Here is a 15268-nt window from a genome sequence, read left to right as displayed (position 1 = left end):
TAACGAAGAACGATGAGAAATTTACAAAAAATTCCCTCGATGGAAACTGATTAATAAGATTCGACAAGCAGATTTATTCAATCTTGGATTTCTTAGTAATCGAAGGAAGTTATTCGCCTGTGAATACCAAGGAAATGTGGCAAAAAGTACAATCATGTCTATATACTGAAAAAATCGAAGGACGAATACTGTCCTTAAAGTGAGATTAACAACTTAAATTTACAAAATTTAAAAATCTCGACAAATGCGGTTTTTTCCTTGTACCTTTCTCCAAAATAAACCGATTTTCTTGAAACATAGCCAAAATAATTTCGATCTAGTCATCTTTCAAACAAACAAAAACCGCATTCAAATCGGTCAAGCCGTTTAAGAGCTACAGTGACACAGACAGATACATTTAGCGTTCAAACTTATAACACTTCTCTTTTTGCGTCGGGGGTCAAAAATGGAGTCGTAACTCGAGCAAATAGTGTCTTTAAATAAAGTTTAAAAATGGCGGCCGTGACTGAACTAAAATTTCTAATTTAAGTATGAAGTAAAACGATATCGGTTTGGGTTCAACCAAGATAGTTTACACATAGTTTGAAACAGTGCTACCAACATTCGATGCTTCATCATTTTTAATATTATGCTCTTTCAATAAATGTACTCGCATTAAAATCTTACTTCCAATATTCTTATGGCAAATCGAACAATTCTGATGGCGTACGCTTATATGTGACTTTAACACATTCGATTGTGTAAATCGTTTATCACAAAACGGACACTGAAACGGTCGTTCTTGACGATGCGTACGTAAATGCCCCTTCAAATAACACGCCCTGGCGAACGTACGTTTACATATTCCACACATGTAACGCCGTTCATGACTATGCACCATACGATGCCCGACCAAACTGCTTTGGCAACGGAAACGTACATTGCATATATTACATTTAAATGGTTTTTCTCCTGTATGCAATCGTAAATGTTCTCGAAGGATTTTCTCCGTGGAAAAACGTTTATTACATATTAAACACATAGTATTTGATTGATGGTTATTCTTTGTATGTGTACGTAATTGAGATTCAGTTTTAAATTTTCGCGCGCATTTTGTGCATGGATATTCATGTATTTTTAAATGAAACTGTTTTTTATGTTCGTATAATTGAAGACGTGATGGAAATTTTTCGAAACATGTTTCATTGAACGAACATTGAATAAATTTCGGATTTATTTCACTCTCAGCTATTTCCGTTTCAGTATGAATCGAAAGATGATTTTCTAAACGAAATTGTGTGATAAAACTCGAACAACAAACTTTACAATAAATATCGGTTATGTGTGTAAGTAAATGTGCATTTAAATTTCCCACTCGTGTAAATTGTCGAAAACATATTTCACATTTTAAGTTGGTATTATGATTTAAAATATGATATTTTAATTGTTGTTCATTTTGAAAACGAATTTTACATAAATTACATTCGAATTGTTGATGGAATTCGATTTTATGGTATTGTAAATGTGTTTCATGTATAAATTTTTGTTCGCAATAATCGCACGGTATAATTTGTTCATGGTTTGCGTTATGTTCAAACCATTTTAATTCGTTTTCGAAATAACACGAACATATTGAACAGTGATAATGTGATTTTGAATGTTGTGTAAATTTTTCAATTGTTGAAAATGTTAGTTGACATTTGGAGCATAAATAGATGATTTTTGTTGGTATTCTTTCATTATTTGTTGGTATCCCTGTATTCGTTTTTATTTCATATAATTTATATGTTTTGGATAAAAATTCTTTTTTGATTTTAAGATCATTTTGAATTGTTTCTGGTTGACATGTTTGAATTCGAATATTTTTTACGTCGTCCGTTGATTTTATTGTATTGTTTATTACTTTTTTTTCATGTCTGAAATTGAAAAAAATATTAAAAATATTAAAAAACATAGTGAAAACAAACAATTGACTAAGTTAATTGTTGAAATACCCTGTATAGAAAGTGTTGAATGTCCCTGCTTGCATTATTTTTATTAAATTACAAAAGTTTAAAAACACTATTAACTAATTTTTTCATCATTTTATTCACTTATTTTCTAACTCTATCTGCAAATTTTCAAATGCCTATCTTTTATAGTTTTTGAGAAAATGGACACTAAAGTTTTGTCCAAATTTGTGCCCTCACAGTGATGTTTACGAAAAAAATTTTCAAACAAAAGTTGTTTATTATTTTATAAGGAACATTTTTTTTACATATTTAAACTTTTTTTCTATCTCTAACGGTTTACAAGATGAATCCTATGAACCCAATTGACATATGTTGCCCATTTACGAACTCTTTACGTATTGAACACGCTATAAAAATTTCAGCTTGGAATTAGGTGAATTTATGAACACCTATACCAAAATTTTGTTCGTATCATCAGTATTTCTAAGCGTTAAGTTTTTTTCTAGATGGCAGCACGGCCTAAACTGACTATCTGATGTATACTCTATGTCAAAAAAAATGCTCGTTTTAAAACATTCTAAGTGTTACTATTATAACATAAACTATGATGAGTACGCTTAGTATACTTTGACACTCAAACTCAGCGTCAAGCATCAGCATGAAAATACACTTTAACTCTCTTAAAACTTTCAGCAAATTTTCTGAAAGAAAAATCAGAAAATGTAAAATTGTTATGAAAAAATAAAAACACAAAAACATTTCCAATATAATTTTTTATTTTTGTTTAAATATTTAATATAACGATTAGAATTAATTTGTTTTGGATCTCTCTACAAAATGCATTACTTCAAATCAAATATAACAATTGAAAACAAACAATTGAATGAGTTAATTGCTGAAATATCATCTATAAACAGTGTTGATTACGCATTCGTTTGCTTTATGTAAGTAAAGAAAGATAAACAAACAAACACATACATAATATATATTAACGTATACATTTAAAATTTAAACAAGGTATCTGTGTATACATACAATATAATGTTTTATACCATGTATATGAAATATACATGGTATATTAAGTTTAGTCCCAAGTTTTTAACGCTTAAAAACATTGATGATACGAAAAAAAATTTGGTTTAGGTGTTCATAGAATCATCTAATTAGTTCACTTCCGTATGTCTGTCTGCCTGTCGTCTGTCCGTCTGTCATCACGATTACTCAAAAACGAAAAGAGATATCAAGCTGAAATTGAGGTCGAGTTCGTAAATAAGCAACATAGGTCAATTGGGTCTTGGGTCCGTAGGACCCATCTTGTAAACCGTTAGAGATAGAACAAATGTTTAAATGTAAAAAATGTTCGTTAGAAAAAAATAAACAACTTTTGTTTGAAACATTTTCTTGTAAACATCACTGTTTACCCACGAGGGCGCTAATTAGGTGAAAATTTGGTAGTATGTATTAATATGGGAATATCAGTTATATGTGTGTGGCTATTTAAGAGTGGAAATCTTTCTTTATTTACGTGACGTCAAAAAACAAACGATTGCGTCATCAAAACTGTCTATACATGGTACTTCAACAATTAACTCAGTCAAATGTTTGTTTTCAGTTGTTTAAACTACTTTGCGCCCTCACGGGTAAATAATGATGTTTACGAAAAAATGTTTCAAACAAAAGTTGTTTATTTTTTACATTTATACTTTTTTTCTATCTCTAACGGTTTACAAAATGGATCTTACGGACCCAAGACATTGACCTAATTTGCTCATTTTCGAACTCTACCTCACTTTTTATGTCCCTTGATATCTTTTTTCGTTTTTGAGTTAACGTGTTGACAGGCAGACGGACAACCGGAAATGGATTTTATGAACACCTATACCAAATTTTCGTTCGTAGCATCAATATTTTTAAGCGTCACAAACTTGGGACTAAACTTAGTATACTATGATATATTTCATATATACATGGTATAAGTTCAAATTTGCTATTATCGATATTGCTGGGTTAAAATCCCTCGCCAATGGCATGGTATGTTTATTTTCTTCATTTTTCAATATTTAAGTATACTTAAAAACATACAAGTTGTCTCAAAGATATTTTTGGCAACAAAAATTTTATATGTTTGATAATATAGGGGTTCGTTATATATTTTCGTTTCTGCGGGCGTAGAGAGCTCGATGACATACATAGTCTTGGATGAGATATCCTGGAGCACTATATCAGACTTAGTAGTTTAGAGCTGCCTAGTAGTTGGGAACGAGAAATTCCAGAAGATAATGCATTTATAGTTCTTGACAACGGACTCAATCTCGCCTGATTATTATTATTAGCACCTCGAGTATACTTGATTATCTTGAAAGAAAATGTGTATCTTGGTAAAAAATAACACTATAAGTAATATTTTTCAAAAGATTTTGTATTTTCCAAGTGATTTGATTTTTTTTCTCAATGTAGTTAAAAGACACTTCGAATTATACTGTCGAAATTTCAGGAGTCGCAAAGTATTTGTTGCTGTAACCCTAAAAATTGTGGACAGATCCATTACAGAGTATTTAACACACTTTTTGCATAAAATTTAAAAATAATTTAAAATAATATACTCCCATCAAATTAGGTGAAAACTGAAGTTTTGGAAGTAGCAATGCTACATTATGCCAAGTTTGAGCTTTTTGTCTGTACAATAAAAATTTTCATATGCGCAGAAAAGAAAGAGGGTTTTCGGAAAAATGAACGATTTCCCACGTTTTACATAAATTTTTTGCAATTTCCTCGAAATGCAATTTGTCCAAAGTTGCCGGGCGTAAAATTTCTGATTGATTTATGTATATGAACTTTTTCGTGTCTTTCATATTTTCTGAAAAATGCACATCAATGTACAATTTTTCGTGTTTTAGTTGGTTTTTTTTAATTTTTCTTAAAAGCTGTGGATTTTAGGGAAAAAATACTTTGAATAAAAGTTGTTAAACATAAAATTTCCAACCAATTTTTTGAATTTATTCAAAAACTATGCATTTTAGTGAAAAATATTTCAGTCCAATGTTGTAGAACGTAAAATTTTCAATCGATATGTATGGATTAGTTTTTTAGGCTTATAATTTTCATCACAAGAGAGCAGAAACATAAGTATGTATGCCTCGTATATATTTACTTAAATATCGATTTATCCGAAAATGTAAAATATTAGGAACAATCTAAATATACAGACCGGTTAGAAATTTCATGCTTAAAGACTTTTATTCAAAATATTTTTCCCCAAATTGCACAGTTTTTAAGAAAATTAAAACAAAACAAAAAAACACCAACATTTTTTTTTTCATTAAATATAAAAAATAAAAAAAGTTTGTATATACAAATCTATTGGAAATTTTACGCTCCATAACTTTGAACTGACCTATACTTTTTTATTTCGGCGCATATGAAAATTTTTATTTTATAGGTAAAAAACTAAAAAGAACTTGGCATAGGCGGTGGCATTGCTGCACCCAAAACTTCTAATCTAATTTGATGGGAGTAATACGTGAGACTAACAAAATAAAAACGTTCAAACGTTCAGTAATTGGGGCTAACTGCTAACAATATATTCAGGAGCCACATTAATATCTGGTAGAATTGTTACATTATTAACCAAAACTTTCGTTTCAGTTTCCTCCACATCCTCTTCAGCAACAACTTGTTCAACTGTTTCTGTATTATTTAACACAGCAGCTGCCTCTTTTCTACGATGCGTTTTTAAGTGACTCTTTAAATATCGTGCTTGTCCAAAACAAGCGCCACATTCTTCGCATGCCACTTGAAAATCTTTACTATGTGTCTTTTGATGTCGTTTTAAATCTTGCGCCAAACGAAATGTACTACCACATGTTGTACACGCATGCGGTTTATGTCCTGTATGTAACCAACCATGTACTTTAAGTTCGGTTGCGCGTCGAAATTGTTTTCCACACGTACCACAAACATACGGTTTTTCATTAGTATGGAAAATTTTATGCACATGTAACGAAGCTTTTTGTTTAAAACATTTCCCGCATTGATCGCAAACAAAGGGCCGAGCCCCCGTATGTATGTTCATATGATCATCTCGTGTATTTTTCGACGCAAAACATCGTCCGCACATATCACAGGGATAATTTTTCACACCATAATGTAATTCTTTAATATGACGATTTAAACCACTTGACAATCGAAAACTTTTCCCGCATAAATGACAGAAAAACGCTCGCACTCCCGTATGAATTGTCTGATGCCGAAGAAAATTATACGATAAATGAATAATACGATTACAATGTTCACATTTATAATGTGGTCGACCTTCGTATTCAATTTTACATCGTGCCAATAGCTCAGCATTCCGTTGCGATTTACTCTTCTTAACATTCTCCTTTTCGGGCACATCTGAATGGGATTGCTTACGATGTTTTTGCATATCATATTTTCGTGTAAATCCTTTTAAACATACATCACAATAGAAATTCGGTGTGATTTCAGATTTTTTACGACGTTTTACAACTTTTTGGATGTGTGTTTCAGGATGACGGATTCGGATATGTCGTTTTAGATCGTCTTTTATTTCAAATGGTGATTTGCAAATGTAACAAATGGTTTGTTCGACGGTGGTTTCGTGAAGTTTTTCGACTTCGTTTAACTCAGTTTTGATTATACTTACAGCTAATGCAAGAGTATCTTGATGTGGAGGCATTTTAACTTCCTCATCAACTTCCACAGACTTGGATTCTTCATTTTTTTCTTCCGTTGTTTCCGGTAAATGATCATTGTTAGTTTTATGACAATTTTCGTGAGTTTGTTCACGATGTTGTAACATAACATTCTGCTCACTAAAACCATAATCACATATATCACAATAAAATCGTTGCCGTTCGACGGAAGAAGATCGTTCTAACGTTGGTCTGAGTAGCCTTGCTTTGTGTAACGTTACAGTCAAATGATTTTTAAAATGTCTTAAGGTTTTAAACGTTTCATTGCATGTATCACAACGATATAATTTTTGGCGAACTCGTTCACTTAATGGTAACGTTTCGATACCATCTTCGACAGAATTCTGTTGATTCTCTTCAATTTTTAAACGTTCTTCTGTAGTTATTGCTTGTGTTGATTGATCGTCGGCCGCTTGATTGAATAGTAAAGCTTTTTGAGCGTTGTGATACGATGAGAAGCTGACCAAAACGGCAGCATGTGATCTGGAAAAATGTTTACAGTTCAATAGTTCAGACCGTTGTCACATATAAACAAAACAAAAAATTGGGTAAAGAACCGACTTAGTATACCGTGGCACGTGGCAATTTTTAAATGAAAAATTTTAACTTTTTGTACGAAACAAGTATCTCAGCTCGTTTCATCGTGGTTACGCTGTTGGTTCAATATTAAAGATTTGTTCATAACTTTTTACGTATGAAAAATTTACGTGGCTTACAAAACCACGAATCGTGGCAATATAGAGTAATCTCACATTTTCGTTATTTATAGGAATATCGATTTGAAATTTTGCACATTTTTTAAGATACTTAACCGAAATCTGAACTTTAAACTCAGCATACTACAATTAATAAATACGGCCGATTTTTAATATTTTGTCTTACGCCAAAGATGGTTAGAAATATCGAAAAAAAATTATTAGAAAAAGTTTCTTGGAATATTTTTTTCGCATTTTCAGTTGAAAATGTATTTTTCGATAATATGTTATTATTAGTCATTCTACATTATTCTGGACTGATATAGAATGTTAGTCTGGACTGATCTAGAATGCTATTCTCGATTAGTTTAGATTAGAATAAACTGAAATATTCAGGATAAATCTATAAACTTCGAGAATAATCTGGAAAGCTTTAAAATATATTAAGCTGTTTTAAATGAATTAAAAATTTTTTGATTGAATCTAGAATATTCTTGACAGTTTTGGAAATATCTAGAAAGCTCTAAAATATATTGAGATGTTTTAAATGAAATAAAAATGATTTTAATCACACTAGAATATTATGGACTGTTAAAAAAATTTAAAGAATGATCTGGAAAGCTCTAAAATTTATGAAATTGTTTTAAATGAGTTAAAAATGATTTGATTGACTCCAGAATATTCTGGATGCTGTTTTTGGAATTCTCATTGAATAGATTTTGGAAATGATTTGGGAAGTTCGAACCCCGCAAAGCGGGTGTTTGAAGCTAATTTAATAAATATTAAAAATGAAACATGAACAGAAAATTTTTGCATTTTATTATTCTAAATATTTACAATTATAAACAAAAATAAAGTTTTATCAGTGGCAGATTCAAGAAAAAAGGCTTGGGAGACAATTCTTAAAGCGCGCCCGATTTTCACAGTAAAAATTGACTTTTTGTCTTCCAGAGAAATAACAGTAGGAACTAATTTCGAAACTTTTCTTTCTCTGAAGTGACTGAAAATTTTTAAAGAATTCCAAGGACTGGGCCATGCTGACTGTCTGCTTTGGGGAGGACGGACGGCTATATTGGAATCACCTTTTTACCGAACACTTAAATCCGCCACCGATCTTAATTCTAAAATTAAATGCAGTATATTCAAAGGAATCGATATAATTCAACACTTAAAAAAGTTCACAATTTTGTGCGTCAGTATATATTCCAAAAAAAGGAAAAGGAGTTTTAAACCTTTGAGTACCATAAGAAATGTGTTTTCAGAAATTCCTTATTTTAACTGCATAACATACTAAAAATCCTAAAAAAAATTAAGGCACTGTTTGATTATTGCTATTATTATTAATATTATGTTTCACTTTATTATGATTTCGTAAATAACGTTTTTGTCGAAATGAAATACCACACACAGCACAATGAAACGGTTTCACATCCGAATGTATCAATTTATGTCCCTTCAATTCATACTTAATACGAAAACATCGTCCACAAATTTCACATGAATATGGTTTCTCCCCCGTGTGTCGTGTCACATGTATTAACAACGGTGCCTTCGTACGGAAACCTTGTCCACAATACGTACATTTATGCGGGAAATTATCCGAATGTGATCGTGTATGCACGAATAATGATGCTTTCTGTTTAAACGATTTGCCACAGAGGGCACATACATAAGGACGTTCGTTCGTGTGTATACGTCGATGTTCGTCAACATTCCGTCGTGTACCAAACATTCGACCACAGATGTCGCATGGGAAATTTTTGATACCGGCATGAGTTTCACGTAAATGTCGTACTAAACCTTGTGACACACGAAATTGTTTACCGCATAAATCACAAACGTAAGGTCGTTCGCCGGTATGTATGCGTCGATGCCATATGTATGTGTAAGGGCTATGTAAATTTTTTCCACATTCTTTACACTGATAATATACACGTTTATCAATGATAACACGCGCATTATCAATTTCATCTTTATTGATAATACGACATTTCTCGTCTACACTATGTTTTTCATATTTATGTGCGTTTAATAATTTTTTTGTTGAAAACATTTCATCACAAAATACACATAAATATTCATTATTAGTTTCATCATTTTTGGTTTGGGTCTTCGCTAATTTATCATTGTCGTTGGATTGAATCGTTGCTAATTTATCGTTATTTATTAATTTATCACTATTATTGGTTTGTGTCTTTGCTAATTTATCGTTATTAATTAATTTATCACTATTATTTGTTTGAGTATTTGCTAATTTATTACTCTTATTAGTTTGAATCTTTACTAATTTATCACTGTTATTGATTTTAGTCTTTACTAATTTATCACTCTTATTGGTTTGAATCTTTACCAATTTATCGTTACTTATTAATTTATCACTAATTTGTAAATAATTAAAATAAATTCTAGATGTTTTTTGTTTTAACGTTTTAACTTTTCGTTTAATTTTCGTACGTGATGTTGGTAATTCCTGTTGTGATAATTCTTCTATTTTAGGCTCAGATGATAATTCTTCTCTTTTAGGCTCGGGTATCAATTCTTCTGTTTTAGGCTCAATTTTAATATCAAATTTTTGTGTTTCCTTTAAATTTTCCGATGTTGTACAAAGTTTTGTTGTGTTCGATTGATTTAAATAATCAACAGTGAAATTAGACTGGGCTTGGCGAAATGACAAAAGACGTCCAGCGGTTACGGCGGCCGCTCGTAACTGTGCGACCCTGTAAACAATACAATACACGTCAGAATACCATTCGATATGGAAGAATAGGAGACGTAGTTATCTATGTAGTGCTTCTGGTATCCAAAACTTACGGAAAAATTATAAGGATGGCTAGGCGTATTATTGAATCATTTCTGAAGACTCTTTTGTCAACATCGTGCATTAATTTTTTTTTTTTTTTGCGAAAATTTGTAGAACCAGAGATTTCTCTTTATGAGTGCCTAAAGTACAAAGACCAGTGAAATTCAAAAACTAACTTAAGTCCCTGATCGAGAAATCCCTGGTAATAAAAATTTCTGCGCAGGAAAAACCGTTAAGCACAACCTTAACAATAGCATCTCAAATACGCCTGACCCTAAAACCTGTTACAGTTAGAATTAAGACTTCCATTTTTTTTTTAAATTCACAATTAAATCGATGCCGAAGGATTATGTAAACTGTTCGAAATTCGTAATCATTTAAGATAATTCCAAAAAATAATTTATATTTCTATATTAAATCAAACCAAGCCAATCTAATTTCACTAGATTTCGATTGTTTCGAATTCGAAGTTTAATTAACCATAGTATTTAAATACGTTGTCAACTGAATAAAAGTTTTTAGCACAGTTCAAAACTCAATAATCTATCCAAGGTCAAACAAGTAGGTCAAGTAGTTCACGTTAAAAGTGAACTACAAAACGAGTTTCAATCAAATTTTTTACTTATATCCAAACGAACTATTTTGTAATTAATAAAGTGAATGGAAACTAGTAGACAAATTTTCCTCTCATGATTAAACGAAACTCTCTTTACATCGTTATAACTTTGAAAAAACCCAAATATTATTGAAAACAAAACATTTTTATGAGTTTATACTTAAATAAAAATAAGTTTTAAAAAGGTCAAGTCTCTCAAGTGTTGTACACCCTTTTTATAGGGACTCTAAGTATGGAGATGGGGGTCGAAAAATCAACTTAATGATTTTCTTCTCTAACGATTTTGATTTTATTTGATTATTTACATACTAAAAAAGTTTTCTAAACATATCAAGATTTTAAAGTCCTGCAGAGCTACTTTTCGGGACTTTTTAAGTTGGAACTGAAGCTAGCAGACAAATTTAAAAATTCGTTAAAAGGCAGAGGCAGAGTCTCTATAAAAGGGGTTTGCACCACTTTAGAAAGTTGAAACGTTCAGTAAACCTCTTTGAGTATATAATCAATTAATTTAAAAAAAATTTCTCGGGAGGAAAATCCAAAAATACCTTTTAACGAATTTTTAAAATTATCTGCTTGCTTCAGTTCCAACTTAAAGAGTTAGATGAATAGATTTGTAGCACTTTAAAATCTTGATATGCTCAGAAAACTCTCTTTAGTATATAATTATTCAAATAAAATCAAAATCATTAGGAAGGAAAATCATTAAGTTGGTTTTTCGAACCCATCTCCGCGGATCCAGGTATTTCATACTTAAGAGTCCCTATAAAAAGGATTTTCAACACTTTGGAGACTTGAACCTTTATAAAAATTATTATTATTTAAGGTAGTACTATTATCGGTAATAGTCTTTGCATTCAGAATTTAATGAAACTTGGCATAGTTGTCCATTATTATATCATAATTAACCAGTTAAATTTTAAGGGGTCTTCAGAGAACTGAAAAAAAGATATTTTAACATTGATCCTTATGGGAAATCACAGATTTTATTTTATTTCACAAAACTGGACGTTAAGATTTTCAGTTCTCTGAAGGCCCCTAAAAATTTAACTAGTTAATTATGATATAATAATGGACAACTATGCCAAGTTTCATTAAATTCTGAATGCAAAGTCTATTACCGATAGTACTACCTTAAGTATAAACTCATAAATTTTTTTTTATTTTCATAAATATTTGGGTTTGTTCAAATTTAGAATGATGTACAGAGAGTTTCGTCTATTCATGAGAGCAGAATAAATTTGTCTGCATTCATAAAAAAGTATATTTTTTATTACTTTTTTCACTTTATTTTTCAAACCTTTTTAAATCGCAAACGGAAGGTGGATGGTCCAAAATATAAAATCAAACGGTTTTTAAATCAAATTTTTGACCAAAACTACAAAATAATCTTTATTTTCGGCAAAAACCCATACTTTTGTTTTCAAACACTTATATATCGATAACTGTGAGGTTTGTTGAAAATTGTCAAGGGTCTAAAAATACTTAGACCCTTTTATGTAGAATAATCCAAAATATAAAATTCAATAGTATGTTTTTTGTTAAATAAAGAGAATGTGGTGCCCGGAAGGAGGAAGGACTTCTGTCTCATTTTATGGGCGTAAATCGAAAAACCACAAGTTCACATGAATATGATTTCGTTCAGAACAATCAGACAAACATTTTCCGCCGGCTGCCATAAAAATCAACTGACGAGGAGTCGATTCCTATGCCAGACTGTTTTTTCAAGGATTTTTATGGGTTTTACCATAAAAGAGAAATTAAATTCATGAGCAAAATTTAAAAATACGGGAGTCATTCATTTCTTCTTGAATACAAACGGTCCTATGAAGGTAATAAAGTTTCCACGAATGGAAATATCATTTTTCGATATGAAAATGTATGACAATATCCCCAGAATTTCTTCAAAAAAAGCTAAATATATACACACCTTTGTTGATCATTTGTAGAAACATCACTGATATTCTCAGTTTCTTGAGCTTCTTCATATATTTCAGTGGTTTCATCGGGTATAACTTCTTCCGGTGCAGCTGGTTCTTCTAGATTTTCCAGTTTCTAAAAGATAAAATTGTCTATAAGTCTAAAAAAATAATAAGTAATATTTCGGTATCCTCGAAAGTGGATCGAAATTTAACCGAAATTAATTTTGTGTTAAGAGCCTAAAATAAAATTGAAAATATTTCAAAAACAAGTGAAAACAAACAATTGACTGAGTTAATTGTTGAAATACCATGCATAGTCTGTGTTGATTTCTTTATCACATTACACATACAAACATGTGACACATACATAGCTGATAATCAAGTATAGTACATATTATAAAATTTCCGCCTAATTGGTGCCCTCACGGGTAAACAGTGATGTTTACGAAAAAATGTTTCAAACAAAAGTTGTTTAATTTTTGATAAGGAACATTTTTTACATTTAAACTTTTGTTCTATCTCTAACCGTTTACAAGATGGATCCTATGGACCCAATACCCAATTGACCTATGATGCTCATTTACGAACTTGACCTCACTGTTTACGTCCTGAGTACGCTGTAAAAATTTCAGCTCGATATCATTTTTCGTTTTTGAGTTATCGTGTCCACAGACGGACGGACGGACAACCGGATGGAATAATTAGGTGATTCTATGAACACCTATGACAAAATTTTTTTCCTAGCATCATTATTTTTAAGCGTTACAAACTTGGAACTAAACTTAATATACTATGTATATTTCATATATACATGGTATAAAAAGAAGAGCACTCTGTATATAGGTACAATCTATTTTCTACTTACATGATTAAATTGGACAACTGTGTCAAACTCTAGAGCTTTCAATCGTCGATCCGCTTCAATACTAGTTTCAATTAATTCATGCCAAGTCAATAAAGTACTTGCACATTGATAACAACAGTGTGTGGGTAAAGTATCCGTTCGCTCCACGGAAAATGGAAAATGACGATTGATTTTTGCTTCCAATTGATAATCTAAACCTTCACCATCGTAAATGGGTATTAGATGATCACTACGATTTGCACATAAACGGCATAATGAATCTAATCCAATGATTCCTACATCTGTTAATTCAATCACATTATCCTGTGTTGATAGATTCTCTAAATCGGATGGTTGGATTATTTCAATTGAATATGTCTGTTCCATCTTTTCTTCTGATTTGTTTGACTCAATTTTAGTATAAAATCATTATAAAAACTAATAAAATGAATTACTTAATTAATTAATTACAAAATAAAATCGTTACGATTCTTATTATTTACACTGCGATTGACAAAACAAAATGGTTAACTTCTACATAGGTCACAGACTTATATATGTAATCAAATATGTAAGTCTGTGACATACTTTTTTCTTTCGCTAGACTTTATAGTCCACGGGACAGAACCCTTTTTTTTTTAAATGATTACATACTTGAAAGTGAGACTTCGTAAGAGGCTTCCTTTTGGAAAGTCTACCAAACTTTCTCTTTACGACTTTCTTTCGAAAGTGCTGGGTGTTCGGCTGTTAAAATGAGCATGTCAGCGTCCTATTTAAGTTACCGGTCTGAAAAAACGCAGTAGGGAATTTTTCGAACACTATGACCAAAATATTTTGCCTCGAACATGCCGTACTCAAGTATTTTTATTTTTCAATACTTACATAAGAAAACAAATAAAACAGACAAAAATTATTCAAACAAGATCACTTTATTTGTAGAAGACTCCATTTAGTTTTAATAAATGGTACGTAACATGTAAGTCAAAATTTGAACCATTGAAAACGGGCCTACTTTCTCTTTTAATTAGTACGAATTATTATCGCCAGTTGGCATAGTTGCAAATCCCGGTTATCAATATTTAATGAAAATTCCTTAGAAGCGAGTAGATTACTAAATTACAGTTCCCGCAATTGTACAAATTTTACAAATTAGGATTTCATCTAGCTGAAAAAAAATGAAACTATGTCCAGCGTCAAATTGTAAAACGGAGCGACAAAAGCAAATTTAGTTTATTAATCCATAATCTCATTTTTAATAGGACACATGGAAATGATAAACAAGTATATCCATGGTGAATATGATTATCAATTGGAAATGGCAATCAACTGAAAATAAAATTTTTTTAAATTAAACCTTTATTCTCGTTTTACGAAAACATTAAAAAATATATATAATAGATTTATTTATCCAATTTTCTCAAATTTAATCCTGATAATAAAAATTGAATATACTTTTCTATGATAAAAAGTCAGTTTATGCCGTGCTGCCATCTGAATGGAAAAAAAATCTTGAGTAGCGTCAAATCGTAAAAAGCTAAATACTGTTTAGCGTTGTACGATTTGACGCTGTTGACGCTCAGCGTCAAGCTTCATCATGAAAATACACAAAAGCAAAAAAAAAAAAAAATTCATGAATATTCTTTATTGATCATGTTACAAAAATGGTGCTATCCCGCGGACTATTAAATAATGGCTGCTTGTTAACTGTCGAATCATTTATTCTATGCTGTCCATTATAGTGCATCATC

At 30.9% G+C, this 15268-nt stretch overlaps 2 protein-coding genes across 2 annotated transcripts; both read right to left on the bottom strand.

The window, feature by feature from the left end:
- Positions 1-571: 571 nt before the first annotated feature.
- Positions 572-5408, bottom strand: LOC123293076 (zinc finger protein 26-like). The gene is made up of 2 exons (XM_044873792.1): positions 5390-5408; positions 572-1734 (listed from the first exon to the last, which is right to left on the bottom strand). Exons 1-2 carry the CDS (start codon positions 5406-5408, stop codon positions 572-574), a joined length of 1182 nt encoding a protein of 393 aa, XP_044729727.1.
- Positions 5300-13951, bottom strand: LOC123291751 (zinc finger protein 260-like). The gene is made up of 3 exons (XM_044872154.1): positions 13542-13951; positions 12685-12809; positions 5300-7129 (listed from the first exon to the last, which is right to left on the bottom strand). The coding sequence occupies exons 1-3, from the start codon at positions 13905-13907 to the stop codon at positions 5497-5499; spliced, it is 2124 nt and encodes a 707-aa protein (XP_044728089.1). The 5' UTR covers positions 13908-13951; the 3' UTR covers positions 5300-5496.
- Between the last annotated feature and the right edge of the window lie 1317 nt (positions 13952-15268).

This window comes from Chrysoperla carnea, chromosome 2 (genome assembly GCF_905475395.1).
Source record: "Chrysoperla carnea chromosome 2, inChrCarn1.1, whole genome shotgun sequence".
NCBI lineage: Eukaryota > Metazoa > Arthropoda > Insecta > Neuroptera > Chrysopidae > Chrysoperla > Chrysoperla carnea.
The sequence above is the reverse complement of the archived record's forward strand: the minus strand, read 5'-3'. Positions and strand labels throughout refer to the sequence as shown.